This window comes from Cynoglossus semilaevis, chromosome 5 (assembly GCF_000523025.1).
Source record: "Cynoglossus semilaevis isolate Cse_v1.0 chromosome 5, Cse_v1.0, whole genome shotgun sequence".
NCBI lineage: Eukaryota > Metazoa > Chordata > Actinopteri > Pleuronectiformes > Cynoglossidae > Cynoglossus > Cynoglossus semilaevis.
In genome coordinates this window covers 9,934,649-9,951,800 of record NC_024311.1, presented here as the reverse complement: position 1 = coordinate 9,951,800, position 17,152 = coordinate 9,934,649, and the positions used below count along the sequence as shown (strand labels likewise).

The following is a 17,152-nucleotide window of genomic DNA, read 5'->3' as shown; positions in this document are numbered from 1 at the left end:
TATAAGTATAAGTTATAAGTATAAGAGGAGTGTACATCATTTTGGCGCCCCCTAGATGTACATCCCTCTGGGCATCTACCTGTACTTCACTGGTGCGGTTTAGAATTGGACTTACCATTGTGTTTTCCTGTATTAGTAGTAATACTAATATATTAATATATTAATATATAATAATATATAATACAGTATTAGTAGTAATACAGGAAATACAGGAAAACACAATGGTTTCGCGGTATACACAAAATACTTTTTTAACCACCGTCAGTATCACACAAAACCCATTACGGAATAAATCAAGTCGTTCGAACAAATTGCCAAATTATCGTACATTTTATTGAAAACAATCGAGCATATGATACAATTCAAAACGATACGATAATTATCGTACATCAGGCAACACTGCCTTGACAACCGAACTACTACAAGTACGGTGGCCGAGAAAAGACAAGCACATTGGTAATAATTTCCGTTATCCCCTAAATTTAACCTAATGACTAATAATTAATGTTGGTTTACCACCTGAACTAAGTAAAAATGAACAAGTGGTTTTGTAAACACTTGGAAACGAGGAGCTACCAATAAAACGTCACAAACAACCGAGGATCATGGGTAATATTCTACTATCTGTAATATAAATAAAATTAATTCTTAACTATTGGCGATCATATGGGGGGGCGGGGGGTTTACTACTCTGTTATTTTTTTATTTATTTGTTAGCTTCCGGGCGTTTACGGTCGACGTAACTCTAACGTCATCACGTAGTGCGTGCGTGAAGCGGATGTTAATAATAGGTAATGCTACGAGTGAAATGCAAAAAATGTTGAAATTGGAGCGTTTCGTGAGTCCGGGGAAAGGGAACGGTGTCCGGGCGAATGTGGCGTTGAGGAGAGGGCAGCTGGTGCTGTCCGCTGAGCCACTGGCCTGCTGTGTTTCGAACAGAGTGAGGAGTCAAGTCTGTCACCACTGCTTCTCCTGGTGAGGCTGCGGTTGCGCTGGTTAAATAGTTAAATGAAAGTTAAATAAAATAAAATGAAAATACGTAGTCTACGGAAAAGTACTGCAGTGTAAAAATGGTAGTTTGAAAAAGACACTTCTCAGTCCAATAATAATATTCCATCAAAACAGTGAGACTCAGGAAGAGTTGCTATTTCCAGTCTTCTGGAGTGTTCTAGACAGATGGACAGATAGAACGGTATCATATTGTGGTTCACATGTCACTGTTGTACTTTGCTTCATAAACTTCCAGAATTGTCTGGTAGTTCAGCTGAGGTTTGAAACAACTGATAGTTTTCTTCTCTCCAGGGGAGAAACCTTGAAGAGATGTTCTCAGTGTAAGGCCGCCCGCTACTGCAACGCCATGTGCCAGGTACTGTGTATGTATGTGTGTGTGTGTGAGACTGCCTAAACTGGTCTGATGTTCTAGGTTTGTGCTACAGCACTGGCGTGTTTGTCTGTGTTCTGCAGAAACAAGCTTGGTCCATACACAGGAGAGAGTGTAAGTCTTTGCAGAGACTCTCTCCCAGAATTCCCCCTGACTCTGTCAGACTGGCTGCCAGAATCATCTTTGCCTTGGTTTGTGTTTTATTTGAAAATGTACAGTAAGAACCATTCCACAGTAACACACTCCTGATTGAGTTCTCCTCTTCCTCATCCTCTTTCTCAGCTCAGTTCATCAAAAAACCTCAGTGAGGAGCTGTATACTGTGGAGGAGCACGAGTCACGTAAGTGTGTCTGTATGTCTGTGTGTGTGTGTGTGTGTGTAGTTGTTTTCCATGCTGGTGGGCCAGCACCACATCTCGTCATTTCTTTCTCTTGGTTTTTATTCTGCAGACCTGAGTTTGATGTCGGAGCAGAAGAAACAGGGTCTGTCTGAGCTGGCCTCCACGTTACAGCTGTACCTGCAACAGGAAGCAGCTGGTTTGGAACCGATCATGACATCAGCACTGCCGCCATCGTGTCAAGACCCACTGAGTCTGATGGCCAAGGTTAGGACACATGATTGTTTGTCCGTGTGTGTGCGCAGTTATTTATTTGTTTTTTACACACTTGGCTCCTTTCATCTTGTTCACTCGTCATTGTTCCTACATTAAACTATAAGCTACACACACACACACACGAACAGGGACCTGGTAAATCACTGAGATTTCAGACCAAACAAATATCCAACCCTGGAAAATGCCAGAATCCACAGATGTATTTCTCACATTGCCTCAAGAGGTCAGTGTTGTTCTATAATTAATCTAAAATAATAATTATAAAGACTAAAATTAGTCTGAAAAACTGCAAATAAGAGTCTGAAATACTTCAAATAAGAGTCTGAGTTACTTAATCATGGCTGCAGCTAACAGAGAAGTGTTCTGTGTGTGTAGAATATTTTATTTCAGATGTCAGTAAATTAAAAGTTTGACTTTTTTAATTTTAATTTTTCTTGGTCTTCCTCTTCTCCAGATAATCTGCAACTGTTTCACCATCTGTGACAAAGAGCTGCAGGAGATTGGAGTTGGACTGTACCCCAGGTACCACACACACACACACGCACACACACACACACACACACACACTGTGCAGGTTTGTCTGACTGATGGTCACAGTGACCCCCTGACACTTCAGCACCACTAAATTCTGCCAATGTTGTGTGTGTGTCACTGTAAGTGTGTGTCTGTGTTTGTGTGTGACTGTCCTCGGTCATCCATAAATGATTAGTCCATGTCAGAATGCTCCCCTGCATGTTCATGTTTGGTTGCTTAGCAACCAGTGTTCTGCTGAAGAGCCTGTGGTCCAGTGATGTGGCTCCGCCTCCTTCTCCTCCTGTCACTCTGGTCCGGCCTGTTTTAATTTGGTCCACATACCACGTACCTGTCTGGGTCTCATCCTCCTGTCTCGGCCCGTCCGGCCTGTTTTAATTTGGTCCACATGTACCTGTCTAGGCCTAACTCTGTCTCTCTGTCTCCTCTTTCTGTCCTCAGTGATGATAACATCACACGTCTGTGCCCTCCATCTTACATGTGTCTGCTTGGAGGGGTGTGGAGGTGTATGGGGGGGGAGGTGTACAGTGAGAAAGTATCTAATTTAACTTATTGATTCCAAAACCCCAATCAGTTGCTGCAAATATATCGCCTTTGTTGAGTCTCTCTGTGGTGTAGTGACATGGTGGCCACCAGGTGGCAGCATGTGGTTAATGTCACTGTTGATAGACAGTGGAAAAAGAACTGAACTGTATTGTCATTGCACAGGAACAATTGTGTAGAAGTACTACATGTACAACAGGAGTTTTTAGTTAGTTTTCTTACCTTACAGCAGGAAAGTTGTCGGTTTGAGTCCCAGCTTTAACTGCTGGTCTTTCTCTATGGGAATGAGTGTGAATGTGGGAGTGAATGGTGAAGTGTATGTGTGACTCTCTCTTCCTGCTCCAACTTCATCTTCTACCACAACCATCCATTAATATGACCTTGACTTGTCCTCCCCTCTCCCCCCGTTCCCCAGTCTCTCCCTGTTAAACCACGACTGTAGGCCCAACTGTGTGATGATGTTTGATGGACCACTGCTGCAGCTCAGAGCTGTTGTAGACATCAGACCTGAGGAGGAGGTAGGTCCTTGAAGACCCTCTGTGTATTTTTATATTTATGTGAAGCAGTTCTGCAGTACTGTTTACAGACAGGAACACAGTTTCAGTGGTATCCAAGTTTTTGATTTCTGACATTTATTGGATGACATGACCGTGAACTCTGTGTACTGTTGTGTTTCCAGCTGACCATCAGCTACATCGAGACTTTATCAGTGACTGCAGAGCGACAGAAGCAGCTGCAGGACCAGTACTACTTCACCTGCCGCTGTCAGCTGTGCAGCTGTGGAGCAGAGCAGGTCAGAACCACACTGGCTCTTTGGATCCTGACCCGGTTCTGCTGCTCCACCAGGGCAGCAGGTCACTCAGTGTGCATTCACTTTCCTCTCCTCCGTCCAGGACAGGTTCATGTTGTCGGGGGAAGAAGCAAAATGGCAGCAGTTGAAGGAAGTTCTCCCAGAACTGGAGAAACACAAAACCCAGAACAGTATCCTTCACTGAGAGTACATGTAGTAACAGCTGTGAGTATATGAAGAAACTTCAGTTTGTACAGTAGTAGTTTTTATCTACATCTGTGTACTCCTTACAGAGCTGTCCCCACAGATTGGGAAACGTTGCTGAAAAGCTGTCGTCGTTTGTTGTCGACTGTTGTCAACAACGTTCCTGATGAAAATGTTTACAAGCTGAAACTGACGGACATGGCAGTGGACGCCTGTGTTCACCTGCAGCTGTGGGAGGAGGCACTGAGCTTTGGACGGAAGACCCTCTCTGTTTACAAGTGATTCAGGACACACACACACACACACACACACACACACACACACACACACACACATACACACACGTTTTAAAATGTACTTCTGCAATGATACTCACACTAAGCTCTTCCTCCTCTTCTCCCTTCTCCTCTTCCTCCTGAAGACGGTACTTTCCTGATCCACATCCAGTCCATGGAGTTCAGCTGATGAGGGTTGGAAAACTACAGCATTATTTAGGTCACATCCAGGAGGCTTTGGACACCTTCAGACAGGTGAGGTGGGAGGGGCAGAGGGGGTGAGGTGGAGGGGGTCTCTGTTGGTGCAGCCTGCAGGTGGATGACTGTTACTGTCTGATGTTCACAGGCCTTTCAGATCCTGGAGCTGACCCACGGCAGGACTCACCCGTTAACCACTGAAGTTCTGACTAAGATGGAGGAGTGTCAGTCAGAGTGGGCTCAGACTCATGACCGTGACCTGGTCACATGATCACACTGCTCCACAGACTGAATGAACACTGTCTCACTCGTGTCTGTTGTTTTTGTTGTTGATGGAGGTTTGTTCAAAATCACAACTGTGTTGTGATTGGAGGGCTGCCAGTCCCTGCAATGATGATGTCATCAGAGTGTGTTTCTTATTATTACTGTTTTATACGTCCGTCTACTCTCACAAAACACTTCTTTTTGACATGATGTTGTAGTGCAGCCGAGACAGGAGGCTTTTGAATAAATTCCTTTTCAACTTTTTTCTTACAGTGTTACAGTGGTTGTATTTTACTGAAGGACATAACAACCATTCACACTGACATTCATAGCTACAGTTAAAAGGCAGCACATAAAAAAAGACAAGTGTTAGCATGAGTGAACAGGTTAGCATCAGCTAACATCAAAAATGTCTTTTATTTCTGCCTTAAATCCTGTGAGAAAAGAGAGAACGTTCCACACACTGTACTACACGACAGGTCACATGCTTATTCCGACTGTGGAGACACAACATGACGAAAGAATACAATCACATGGAGTTTGGTCTGCTCCCCCTGTTGGCTGGTTTGGAGAGAAACACTGACTGACAGCAAACAACACATTCAGGAAAACCTTTAGTTTTTTTTAGTCTAGCACCAAGATCACGTATGTACACCTTTAAAAAAGAACGTTTTTTGGTAGATAACAAGGCACTTATTTAACTGAGTTCTTCTTCCTCAGCTGGACGTCATCGCTCTGATGTCAATGTCGATGATGTCATCGCTCTGACGTCATGGTCGATGGATCTTCAGTCTGTGTTTGTGAGAAGCTGAAGGTTGTTTCTCACTTCCACTTCTTTGTCCTCCATCGGTTTAAAATATTTATTTTTGTTTTTCATTTAAGGTTTTTTAAAATGTCTTAATAACTTAAGGTTTTAGGCGACAAACTCATTTACTGTTCTGGCTAAATCTCCCCTCCAATACAGGAGGAGATTCGTACACTGGCAGTTGCTGGGCCTTGACTGAGGTCAGCGACCCAGAGGTTTAATGTTGTTGAGAATTGTTTTATCCACTCATCTGCTTTAAATACTTGAAAAATGTTGCACAAACTGAGGAGTGGAGTAAATGTAAACACCCGGCTGATCTTTGTTCAGGTCCAGAACTCGGTGTCTTTGATCAGACAGCTGTGGACTTCTGAGCGAGCCCTGACCTGAAGTCAGTCTGCAGGAGGACCAGTGCGGTTCCTGTCTCTCTACCAGTGTTTGGAGGACACGTCAAAGCAGGTGACCATCATCAGGTGAGCTTTGCAGAAGTTGACTCTTGTCTCCAGTTTGTACGTCAGTGTTTCCAGGGCTTCCAAATACTCCAGAGAGTCCACTTCATGGACCTGCTGCAGCTGGACTGGAGAGGAGACAGAAAGGCACAGGTGAATAGCGCCACCTACTGTTGACCCCCGTCCAACAGCATGGAAGGATAGAAAAAAAGTTAGAGGCACAGGAACTGGTACTGACTTACACTGTGCCTGTCCCTCACAGACACACACACACTTACAGACACACACTTACACTCACTGGTCCATGTCTGCTCCTCCAGCATCAGGTGCTGTTTGGTTAGTTCCAGTTCCTTCTTCAGACACTGGTACTTGGCCCTCAGGTCACTGATTCTCTGCTGGCGATGCTCCAGCAAACGCAGCCTGGCACTGGGCTGGTGCACCACCTCCTGTTCAGGTGGACGGGGGTGGGATGGGGCGGGGGTGTCGGAGGGAGAGTTGGAGAGCGGGTAAGAGAGACTGGTGATGAATTATTCAGAGAAGATTTTATTCGTGAAACACGTCTCTGTTTGATGGTTACAGATATTCCTGCCTCACCACCCCCCGTTTTCACTCTCACACTCACTCACACCTGTGCTGTGTTGTGTTTGCTCAGTGGATGAATGTCTGTACTCAGTGTCTGTCTCCTCAGCCCTCCCCCCTCTCACCTTGCTCACCCGTCTGTCTCTCCTCCTCTGCAGGCGCTCCACATCATCGATCTTGTAAACCTTGATCTCAAAGTTCTCTGTTGTGTCAGCGGTGACTCGCAGGCTGGTGGGTGGGGGTTGGAGCCCAAGCGGTCCATCTACCCAGCAGGCACCTTGGCTGGAGGAAGAGGACGAAGAAGACGAAGTGATGGCTTGTTTTGCTGAGCGATGAGAGGGTGAGGAGGAGGACGAGGAGGAGGAAGAGGTGTCTAGGGTTAGGGCTGGGATGAGACGACGGCGCTGGAGACCTGGGGAAAAAAAAGGACAAAAATCAGGATCCATTCTCCAACATGGTTCCCAGGCTGGGATGTGAACCACAAGCACCTTCATCTTTGAGGTCACCTTTGACTGATGCTCCAGAAAATAACTGCCCACGGGGGGTATTAACATCTGCACTAACCCTAACTATCACAATAATTATATCACATATGATGAGGGACAGGAGACTGGAGCGGCCCCTGAGGAATCCTGGGTTAAATGTCCACCCTCAGAGCCCTGTGTGTGTGTGTGCATGCATGTACGTGTGTCCTCATCATTTCACAGACGGCTGCTCAGGGTCACCTTTCTACAAAGACTGCTGCCTCAGCATTTCATCATCATCGTGCAGCCGAGACAGGAGGCTTTTGAATAAATTCCTTTTCAACTTTTTTCTTACAGTGTTACAGTGGTTGTATTTTACTGAAGGACATAACAACCATTCACACTGACATTCATAGCTACAGTTAAAAGGCAGCACATAAAAAAAGACAAGTGTTAGCATGAGTGAACAGGTTAGCATCAGCTAACATCAAAAATGTCTTTTATTTCTGCCTTAAATCCTGTGAGAAAAGAGAGAACGTTCCACACACTGTACTACACGACAGGTCACATGCTTATTCCGACTGTGGAGACACAACATGACGAAAGAATACAATCACATGGAGTTTGGTCTGCTCCCCCTGTTGGCTGGTTTGGAGAGAAACACTGACTGACAGCAAACAACACATTCAGGAAAACCTTTAGTTTTTTTTAGTCTAGCACCAAGATCACGTATGTACACCTTTAAAAAAGAACGTTTTTTGGTAGATAACAAGGCACTTATTTAACTGAGTTCTTCTTCCTCAGCTGGACGTCATCGCTCTGATGTCAATGTCGATGATGTCATCGCTCTGACGTCATGGTCGATGGATCTTCAGTCTGTGTTTGTGAGAAGCTGAAGGTTGTTTCTCACTTCCACTTCTTTGTCCTCCATCGGTTTAAAATATTTATTTTTGTTTTTCATTTAAGGTTTTTTAAAATGTCTTAATAACTTAAGGTTTTAGGCGACAAACTCATTTACTGTTCTGGCTAAATCTCCCCTCCAATACAGGAGGAGATTCGTACACTGGCAGTTGCTGGGCCTTGACTGAGGTCAGCGACCCAGAGGTTTAATGTTGTTGAGAATTGTTTTATCCACTCATCTGCTTTAAATACTTGAAAAATGTTGCACAAACTGAGGAGTGGAGTAAATGTAAACACCCGGCTGATCTTTGTTCAGGTCCAGAACTCGGTGTCTTTGATCAGACAGCTGTGGACTTCTGAGCGAGCCCTGACCTGAAGTCAGTCTGCAGGAGGACCAGTGCGGTTCCTGTCTCTCTATCAGTGTTTGGAGGACACGTCAAAGCAGGTGACCATCATCAGGTGAGCTTTGCAGAAGTTGACTCTTGTCTCCAGTTTGTACGTCAGTGTTTCCAGGGCTTCCAAATACTCCAGAGAGTCCACTTCATGGACCTGCTGCAGCTGGACTGGAGAGGAGACAGAAAGGCACAGGTGAATAGCGCCACCTACTGTTGACCCCCGTCCAACAGCATGGAAGGATAGAAAAAAAGTTAGAGGCACAGGAACTGGTACTGACTTACACTGTGCCTGTCCCTCACAGACACACACACACTTACAGACACACACTTACACTCACTGGTCCATGTCTGCTCCTCCAGCATCAGGTGCTGTTTGGTTAGTTCCAGTTCCTTCTTCAGACACTGGTACTTGGCCCTCAGGTCACTGATTCTCTGCTGGCGATGCTCCAGCAAACGCAGCCTGGCACTGGGCTGGTGCACCACCTCCTGTTCAGGTGGACGGGGGTGGGATGGGGCGGGGGTGTCGGAGGGAGAGTTGGAGAGCGGGTAAGAGAGACTGGTGATGAATTATTCAGAGAAGATTTTATTCGTGAAACACGTCTCTGTTTGATGGTTACAGATATTCCTGCCTCACCACCCCCCGTTTTCACTCTCACACTCACTCACACCTGTGCTGTGTTGTGTTTGCTCAGTGGATGAATGTCTGTACTCAGTGTCTGTCTCCTCAGCCCTCCCCCCTCTCACCTTGCTCACCCGTCTGTCTCTCCTCCTCTGCAGGCGCTCCACATCATCGATCTTGTAAACCTTGATCTCAAAGTTCTCTGTTGTGTCAGCGGTGACTCGCAGGCTGGTGGGTGGGGGTTGGAGCCCAAGCGGTCCATCTACCCAGCAGGCACCTTGGCTGGAGGAAGAGGACGAAGAAGACGAAGTGATGGCTTGTTTTGCTGAGCGATGAGAGGGTGAGGAGGAGGACGAGGAGGAGGAAGAGGTGTCTAGGGTTAGGGCTGGGATGAGACGACGGCGCTGGAGACCTGGGGAAAAAAAAGGACAAAAATCAGGATCCATTCTCCAACATGGTTCCCAGGCTGGGATGTGAACCACAAGCACCTTCATCTTTGAGGTCACCTTTGACTGATGCTCCAGAAAATAACTGCCCACGGGGGGTATTAACATCTGCACTAACCCTAACTATCACAATAATTATATCACATATGATGAGGGACAGGAGACTGGAGCGGCCCCTGAGGAATCCTGGGTTAAATGTCCACCCTCAGAGCCCTGTGTGTGTGTGTGCATGCATGTACGTGTGTCCTCATCATTTCACAGACGGCTGCTCAGGGTCACCTTTCTACAAAGACTGCTGCCTCAGCATTTCATCATCATCTCTCTCTCCCCCTGCCTCCCTCCCTCCTTCCCTCCCTCGTCCCTCCCTCGTCCTTCTCTTCATCCACCTTTCTCTGGTTTCTGTCCTTAAACCTCAGAAGTTCTGGTTCTGGTACCTGTGCTGCTCCTGCTCTTCTTGCTGTTCTTTGAGCTGCGTCTGGAGGAGGTGGTGGCCGTGCTGTCCTCACTGAGGGAGTCCTGGGTGGAGGAGGTGCTCCCTGTGTTCTCACTGCTGTCTCTCACCATGCTCTCGTAGCCACTGCTGCCTCCACTGTGGTAGAACAGGGCAGTTTTCCCCATGGCAGGGGGCAGTTCTCCACTCAGTACACTGCTGTTGGAGTGAGAACCACAGAACCAGTCAACCAACAGAATCACAGAACCAGTCAACCAACAGAACCAGTCAACCAACAGAACCAAAGAAACAGTCAAACCACAGAACCAGTCACCCAACAGAACCAGTCACCCAACAGAACCACAGAACCAGTGCTGAGGAACATGGCGTTCCAAACCTCCTTTGAACCAAGCTCCACACCTGTTGTCACTGGCGTGTCCACTGCTGCACCTGTGTGGTTTCCTGGGAGCAGTGATCTTACTGTAGGGGGAGGGGGGCAGTGTTTGGACCACTGCTGCTGCTCTGTCCTCACTGCTGATGCTTCCTGCTGCTGCTGCTGCATCTCCACTGAGAGGTTAGAGGAGAGGGTTGTGACTTATTATTATTATTTTTTAGACTGTTTGAAGCTGTAGATGAGAAGAAATCAAATTTGAAAACCTTAACGTTCCGATGACTTTTTCATCTCCAGCATCAGCACCTCCTCCCTGGGCGTGACTCCTGGAACGTGAGCCTGCACTCCCCTGGAGGAGCTCTGAGATACGGCCGTTGACCGCCCGCAGTGGCAGCTTGGCTGCCAGACTCCCCCCTCGAAGGCGGCTCAGAGACTGGGTGGACCAGGACCCTGAAGCTGGACCCTGCTGCTGCTGCTGCTGCAGACTGTGGGCGGAGCTTTGGAGCTGAGGAGATCAAACGGGTTGACCAGAGAATTAGTTTAAAACTACACAAAAACTGATCTGAGTCATAAAAACTGAGTCGTAGTCCTCAGCATATCCTTCACTCATAACCTGTCGTAGATCTCGCAAACAGAGGACCCCGGGTTGTGCATGAAAACCTCATCAAACCTTGGCACATATACAAACATTTTCACTAATAAAATAGTAGGGATCAAAGAGGGGATCACCTCTGTCCCCACCTACTCTCATTATCTATTGTCCCCCGGGGACATTGACTTGATCACTTGTCTCAAAATCTGCCGACCCTGTGTTTTTGTCAAACTGTTAAAGCACTTTGAGCAGCATGAGTGTATGAACTGTGCCGTACAAATACAGTTAGTATATTGTATTATTATTATTATTATATTTAGTGAGGGAGGTTGTTTTGTTGCGGTTTAGTTTGTCCTGAAATGTATGAATTTAAAACTCCCGACCTTCTGCCTGCATCATGTTACAGCTGTTTGTCTCATCAGAAGTGACGAGTCATCGTTCACTCCTTGAACAAATGTGACGTGGAGTGGAGCAGAACCTACTTTTCCACTGGAGCTGCGGCCGGCCGTCTGACTCAGAGACTTGTTGGACAAACTCGGGGCCTTGCTGCTGGAGGTGGACAGACTGCGTCCTTTTGGACTGCTGCTCAGCAGCAGCTTACTGACCGCTGACAACCTGGACTGACTGCTGCTGTGTGCCGGTGACTGAGGAGCACTGCTCGAACCAGAGCCGGCCCTGAACGCCTGGTGGTGTGTGTTCGCCCCAGAGGACGACAGCGAACCGGCACGGGAGAGATTGTGGCCTGCTCGAGGCATGGTGCTGTCCCCCCTGACTCCTCCTCCCCCTCTGAGACTCTCACCCCTCTCCAGGGACAAGCAGTCGTAGTGATAGGAACTGTTGTTGGACCTCTGCACCCGACCCAGTGAGTGAGTTCTGTTGGCCAGCTGCTCTAATCTGGCGCTGAAGAGTCGACCGCTGTCTACGTTGAAGCCTCGCCTGCCCGCGTTTGTCTGGACGCATCCAGACGTCACGCCTTCGTCTCCGTGATGGGGAGGGCTGGCCGCTCTGCTCTGCTGCTCCAGACTGGACTTCCTGACTGGTGGAGCAGGTGGAAGGCCATTCTTCTTGTAAGAAAAGAATCCCTGCCTTAAAGTTGACCCCCGACGGTCCAGAGTGGCACGGGGGCTGGAGGGGGTCGATGAAGTACTGCTGAGTTGACAGTACTCGCTCCTCTTATCTAAACCATCGTGAAGGTTGAGGCAGTGCCATCCCCGAGGGAGACTGGCCGTGCGGTGGACGTCCAGGTTGTACAAATTCAGAGACTCTCCCTGGGAAACCATGGCGACCATCTCACAGCCGTCCACCACTCTCTTCAGGACGTCTGGTGATGAACCTGTGCTGCCACCTGTTGGTGAAACAGACAAATCTGAGGTGAGATTAAATAACCATTAATCTGTTGTTCTTCATTTGAATCAACAACGTCAGTTTTCACCCTCTCTGTGAGAATCCCTCTTCTCTCCAGAACCCTCCAACGTTCCACGCTTCAACCATGGGTTTTCAAAGCTCGGCTCACCAGGAGCAGTAGCTGAAGTCGATGGAAAAAGAATTTGTTTCTGGATTAGGATGAGTTTTTCAGTGTTTGGTGGTCCAGCATGAACCATGGCGAGAGGCGTTCTCCTGGGACTGTCCTCCTTCAGCACCACCTCCTCCTTCAGACTCCCTCTTATTGGGTCTCCTGTGTTTTCTAAGCCTGTGCTCACGCCACTGACCGAGGAAGAGTTGGGCGAACCACAGGTTGACACATCATGGACACAGAGTGTCTCTGCAGAACCCAGACTGACTGACAGAGACGGAGTGGGGTCGTGGCCCGGTGGGTGGGCGCTCAGTGGAGAGATTCTGGACAAGAGAGACTCCGTGGAGGAACGGCCGCTGTCTGCAGCCACACCGCCTGCAGGGACACCAACACAGTCATGTGACACAGCGTCTGAACACAGAGCTGTGGCTGCAGCACGCTGTCATCAGACAGACATATACACAGACTATATTCTAAAGGTTAAAGGTCATACTGTCAGAGGTCACGGCATCATCAGGCAGAGGCTGCTGGGTCGCTGTTGTTGTTTGCAGCACACTCTTCTGTGTGAACACTTTACATCGTTGGGATGGAGACGACGGAGGCCTGAGAAGAGACACAGGAAGTCGACCCTATGACACCAGACACTGATGATTGGTCCACAGACAAACACAATAAAATGTCCACTGTTCTCACTGTGAAGTCTCACCCATCCTGTGTCCACACCTCCCTCCTCTACCTGCCACTGTCTGCTGTCTTACTCTGTCCCACCTGTGTCTCCCTAACTCCTCCCCCTCACTCACCTTTCTTGGTAGCCAGTTTGTAAACTTTGCCTTCACCCCTCCAGCTCCACCTAGTGGTTTTGTACTTTAGCCTTGTCCCTACTATCCCTACTACAGCTAGTCTTTTGACCTTTTGACCTCTCCACCCTTGTTATTACTGCCATCTGTGTCCAGCCAGGTCACCTGTAGTCCGTGGTCTTGGACAGGCTGGCGATGCCGAGGCGTGGCGATCCCATCAGACGAGTCTTTGCATCAGTGTTAGTTTCACAGCTGGGGAGACAAACACTCCATAAAGAACTCAGTGTGTTTGTGTCTTTAACATCATTTCTTTCTTCTTCTGTCCTGACCTGCTGTGATCTGTGACACCGTAGAAGACACTGCTGCTGCCGCTGTGACCTGTCACACTGCTGCAGGTGACCATAGAAGAGCCAGACATCTGGGCCAGGCTGTGGAGCATGGTCTGGGCCAGAACCGCCTCCTCCAGCACCTCCTTGATTTCCTGCAGCTGTGGATCGTTGGTCTTACCTTTAGAAACTGGAGAAAACAAAAGGTCGGTCAGAAAGTCCTCAGACATGTTTTATCATCGTATCTTTGTCCAGTGTTGAGCTGTGTGACCTTTGACCACAATTTAACCAACCTTGAAAGGAAACCTGTTCAAATGACTGGAGCTCATCAACAGGTTCTGATCTAGAACCATCTGAGTTTTTTATTTTCAGTCCTTGGACTGGGTATTCACTGCAGAGGTACACATGTACCTGTTTTAGTGTCAATGTCCATCATGGCAGCGGCGGCAGGAACAACAGACGTCAACGTAGACAGAGAATACGACAGACACGGTTCCTGTCTCCTGGTCCGTCTGTCGGCTGGAACTTCTTCAAAGGGAAATGTTACTACCTAGAAAAGAGTTACAGCTAAAAATCAAACTTTAATAAATAATAAATTGGGCAGCTTTTATCTTCAAGTGCTGTTGGTGAGAACACATCTGAGAGCATGTCACTGCAGATTACCTCCTCACTGCCGTCGATGCAGTCCAGTCTCTCCTGCAGCTCTGCAAATGTGTTGCACTTCAGACACTCTGCTCCCTCCTCTTGGACAGGAGCCAGCTGGGCCTGGTGAGGAGGAGCGCTCAGCTCAGGAGGAGCCTCCTGCTGGCACTGCACCTGCTGGAGGAGTTATCAGTCAGTCATAGGTGTCCACGCTGATCTGAGTGTTAGTTTCACCTTGACCTGCTCTCTACTCACCTCCAGCCTCTGCTCCTGCTGCTCCTGCTGCTCCTGTTGCTCCTGTTGCTCCTGCTGCTCCGACACTTTTTGAGGCAGAGTGGGAATAATGGGTACGAATTCCGGTGGCCCTTCATTGTCTGTCAGCTCCCTGTCTGACACCGCCCCCCCATTGGAGCCCACGTAGATCACGGTATCACATGAGTGCTCGCTGCTGGAGTACTCATCAGGGTCACTGGGCAGCAGCAGGAGCAGGTCAGAGTCGGCGCCGCCACAGTGATGGAAAGGACGCAGCTGAGTGGGACGGCGCATGTGGCCCTCCTCACACGAGCTCTCTCCTCCAGAGGAGCTGGAGGTGTACTGCTGTGTAGGGAGAAGGAGACATGGGTGGAGGGGAGAAGAGTGAAGGGGGAGGGCAAGGGGTGAGAAACTGTTTGGATTTCAACACCCTCAGATCAGCAGGTATCACTGGAGAGATCATTGATTATTATCATAATTATTATTAATTATCAATAATTATTGATGGTGGTGATGATGATGATGATGAATTACACCACCTTCTTCAACACCTGAATCTCTCCAGAAGATAAAACATTTGTCCACTCACCACAGTGACTTTAGACTTTTTCTTTTTCATGCGCAGAACTCGAGAAGCGATCTGGACCGTGGAGAGTGTCTCAGAGAAGTCTTTAGGAGAGGCTGAGATGTGGGCGATCATGGTGGTCCGACAGTTCATGTTACCCAGAGACTCCCTGAGCAACATGGTGAGTTTGCTCTCCCTGGTGGTGAACGACAGACATAAAGGACATAAAGGGTCAACAGGTGATCAAATGTGTACCAGCTGTTGACCAGTACTGTAGGAAAATACATCATCCCCTCCCCTCTCTGTCCTCTCTTCTCCTCTCCCCTCCCTCCCCCAATGAGATCGATGAAGGTAAATGTTCTGACTCATTAATTATTCATTAACGTGTTCATTTAAAATCCTCGTCATTGAAACTAAAGAAAGTGAACAACTCTGCATCGGTACCAGGAGGAGGGTACCACAGGACCAGTTGAACATTTTTACAAAAAATGAAGGTGACACCAATTTTTCAATTGCCATTGAGCTTGCTTGCTAACAGCGAATCAACAGAAAGTTACAGTCTCTGATGGTAGTTTATGTGTCATACTAAATACTTAGTACTACTGCGTCTACTACTGCCTGAAGATATGAGTATTTGGGGTTCTGAGGTACAGCAGGTTGGGTTCCTTGTGCACCTACTTGTATGGGATGTGTTTGCTCCCGTTGACCAGGGCCAGGATCACATTTCCCAGGGCAGATAAAGACAGGCAGAGAGGGGCAGAGTGTGAGGAGTTCTCCCGGCTCCTCCCACCTCCAGGAAGGGCTTTGGCGTCACAGCTGCCCAGGTCCAGCAGGTGGAGGCGACTGCGACCTCCAGACACTGCAGAAAAACATTTGTTGTAGTGACAGAAATCAGACCAGTGCAAACACACTTGGTTTCTGCCCCTGTAGAGGGTATCTGAGGGGCAGTTTGGACGATGCCAGGGTTGTGTGTACTAATGTAAGTAACTTTACAATTTTACTTCCCAGCTGACACTAAGATGTCGATGTCGGTGTGTGTGTTCACATGATGCAGCAGCAGCAGCAGCAGCAGCCACCACCTGTCCTCATGTTGATGGTTTGTGTACAGTGTGCAGTGAACAATGTGTAGAGTGTGCAGTTCAGGACCCACTTCCTCCTTTGCCCGTCTTGTCCATGCGGTACTGGTACAGGTGCAGAGTGAAGAGCATGTGTGAGTTCCTGTGTTCTTCTTCTGTTGTGTCGGGATGGCGGCTGTTGTGGCGAGCAGCTATGGCAGCGTCCAGATACCAACCTGCTTTTTCTGGGGTCGGAGCTCGCAGTTCAGACTGGTTCTGGAGCTAAGAGGGAAAAAAGAACAGAATGTGTGTGTGAGAGTGTGTGTTTGTAGTGTAAGCAGAGACAGGTGGGTCAGTGTTATTAGTACAGAGACCATGTTGAAGGTCCAGTCAATGCTGTTCAATGGTCAATTATTCTAGTCTTATTAGTGTTTGTCCTCCCTGGCCTGTAGGTGGTGCTATGTAAATGTACAGGCCTGTTCCATGATGCACACACACTGGCCCAGTGTTTTAGACAAATCTAACCCTGTGAACTGAGTCATAACTTTTTCACTGCTTCTGGTTACAGACCAGTAGAAATGAACATGAACCACATTTTTATGATTTTATTATTGATACAACTGTTGTCTCTAATGTGTGTGAATCTGTGTGTTTTTTTACCTGCATACCACAGATGGGGTCCTCGAACAGATACACCCCTGGTGACTGTCCCTCCTGGATGTTGCCTGTAGCCACTTCAGACAGCAAGTCCTTCAGGTTCTCATCTCTTCCCCACACCTACACACGCACATATATAGTACATACACGCACACACACATTTCTACAGTATATGTGTGTATGTCCTTTTGAGTTGAACACTCACCTCCACCGCAGAGACTCGAACAGAGAAACGAGCTCCAGTTTTCTCCCTGCGCTCATTGATGAGTTTGAACAACCAGGAGATGGCGCAGGGAATCACACCCAGAGTCTGGAGAGAGTCGTCACGGCCAATCATGGTGTAGGATTTACCTGTGAGTGGGGGGTGGAGCACAGAAGAAAACACAGCAGATGAAGATCAGAGAATGAGGTCAGATCATGGTCTGGGAGGGCACAGTACACAGTACACAGTACACAGTACACAGTACAGTAGGGTGGGG

The 17,152-nt window shown here is 47.9% G+C and overlaps 3 protein-coding genes and 2 long non-coding RNA genes across 11 annotated transcripts in view; 3 read left to right on the top strand and 2 right to left on the bottom strand.

The window, feature by feature from the left end:
* The first annotated feature begins 748 nt into the window (after nt 1-748).
* smyd3 (SET and MYND domain containing 3) lies at nt 749-6,922 on the top strand. Of its 2 annotated transcripts, XR_003049707.1 has the most exons (13): nt 749-975; nt 1,303-1,366; nt 1,465-1,572; nt 1,664-1,721; nt 1,831-1,985; nt 2,449-2,516; nt 3,484-3,586; nt 3,748-3,861; nt 3,962-4,049; nt 4,166-4,340; nt 4,484-4,592; nt 5,932-6,074; nt 6,788-6,922. XR_003049707.1 is itself a non-coding variant. In XM_008310390.3 (12 exons), exons 1-12 carry the CDS (start codon nt 779-781, stop codon nt 4,804-4,806), a joined length of 1,362 nt encoding a protein of 453 aa, XP_008308612.1. In that variant the 5' UTR covers nt 753-778; the 3' UTR covers nt 4,807-5,312. The 2 variants fall into 2 exon arrangements, 1 of the variants encoding a protein (XP_008308612.1); XM_008310390.3 differs by lacking the exons at nt 5,932-6,074; nt 6,788-6,922 and adding an exon at nt 4,684-5,312 and having other exon boundaries at nt 753-975.
* Nucleotides 6,005-7,387, bottom strand: LOC107988595 (kinesin-like protein KIF26B). Of its 3 annotated transcripts, none has more exons than XM_017032578.2 (3): nt 6,755-7,387; nt 6,343-6,496; nt 6,005-6,178 (listed from the first exon to the last, which is right to left on the bottom strand). In XM_017032578.2, the coding sequence occupies exons 1-3, from the start codon at nt 7,181-7,183 to the stop codon at nt 6,030-6,032; spliced, it is 732 nt and encodes a 243-aa protein (XP_016888067.1). In that variant the 5' UTR covers nt 7,184-7,387; the 3' UTR covers nt 6,005-6,029. The 3 variants fall into 3 exon arrangements, with proteins under 3 accessions (XP_016888067.1, XP_016888068.1, XP_016888069.1); XM_017032579.2 differs by having other exon boundaries at nt 6,349-6,496; XM_017032580.2 differs by having other exon boundaries at nt 6,764-7,387.
* Nucleotides 7,388-7,405: 18 nt separating this feature from the next.
* Nucleotides 7,406-17,152, bottom strand: part of kif26ba (kinesin family member 26Ba) — a 27,818-nt gene continuing 18,071 nt past the window's right edge. Inside the window, exons 8-26 of one of the 3 annotated variants that reach the window (XM_017032574.2) lie at nt 16,879-17,024; nt 16,677-16,793; nt 16,112-16,298; nt 15,640-15,820; nt 14,986-15,157; nt 14,400-14,741; nt 14,166-14,321; nt 13,914-14,052; nt 13,506-13,692; nt 13,342-13,428; nt 12,873-12,982; nt 12,299-12,754; nt 11,349-12,211; nt 10,541-10,779; nt 10,304-10,450; nt 9,888-10,102; nt 9,133-9,419; nt 8,721-8,874; nt 7,406-8,556 (exon numbers count right to left, since the gene is read on the bottom strand). In XM_017032574.2, coding sequence (XP_016888063.1) covers nt 8,411-8,556; nt 8,721-8,874; nt 9,133-9,419; nt 9,888-10,102; nt 10,304-10,450; nt 10,541-10,779; nt 11,349-12,211; nt 12,299-12,754; nt 12,873-12,982; nt 13,342-13,428; nt 13,506-13,692; nt 13,914-14,052; nt 14,166-14,321; nt 14,400-14,741; nt 14,986-15,157; nt 15,640-15,820; nt 16,112-16,298; nt 16,677-16,793; nt 16,879-17,024 — 4,331 coding nt within the window. In that variant the 3' untranslated portion in view covers nt 7,406-8,410. The remainder of the gene's footprint in view (nt 8,557-8,720; nt 8,875-9,132; nt 9,420-9,887; nt 10,103-10,303; nt 10,451-10,540; nt 10,780-11,348; nt 12,212-12,298; nt 12,755-12,872; nt 12,983-13,341; nt 13,429-13,505; nt 13,693-13,913; nt 14,053-14,165; nt 14,322-14,399; nt 14,742-14,985; nt 15,158-15,639; nt 15,821-16,111; nt 16,299-16,676; nt 16,794-16,878; nt 17,025-17,152) is intronic. The other 2 variants (XM_017032576.2, XM_017032577.2) reach the window with 2 other exon arrangements.
* LOC112487018 (uncharacterized) lies at nt 10,317-11,023 on the top strand. The gene is made up of 2 exons (XR_003049710.1): nt 10,317-10,457; nt 10,572-11,023. It is a non-coding gene; the product is annotated as an uncharacterized LOC112487018 (long non-coding RNA).
* Nucleotides 12,019-17,152, top strand: part of LOC112487017 (uncharacterized) — a 20,086-nt gene continuing 14,952 nt past the window's right edge. The window contains exons 1-5 of one of the 2 annotated variants that reach the window (XR_003049709.1): nt 12,019-12,237; nt 13,530-13,708; nt 15,022-15,142; nt 16,690-16,772; nt 16,890-17,082. This is a non-coding gene — a long non-coding RNA (uncharacterized LOC112487017). Of the gene's footprint in view, nt 12,238-13,277; nt 13,416-13,529; nt 13,709-15,021; nt 15,143-16,689; nt 16,773-16,889; nt 17,083-17,152 lie in introns of those variants that run through there. The other variant, XR_003049708.1, reaches the window with a different exon arrangement.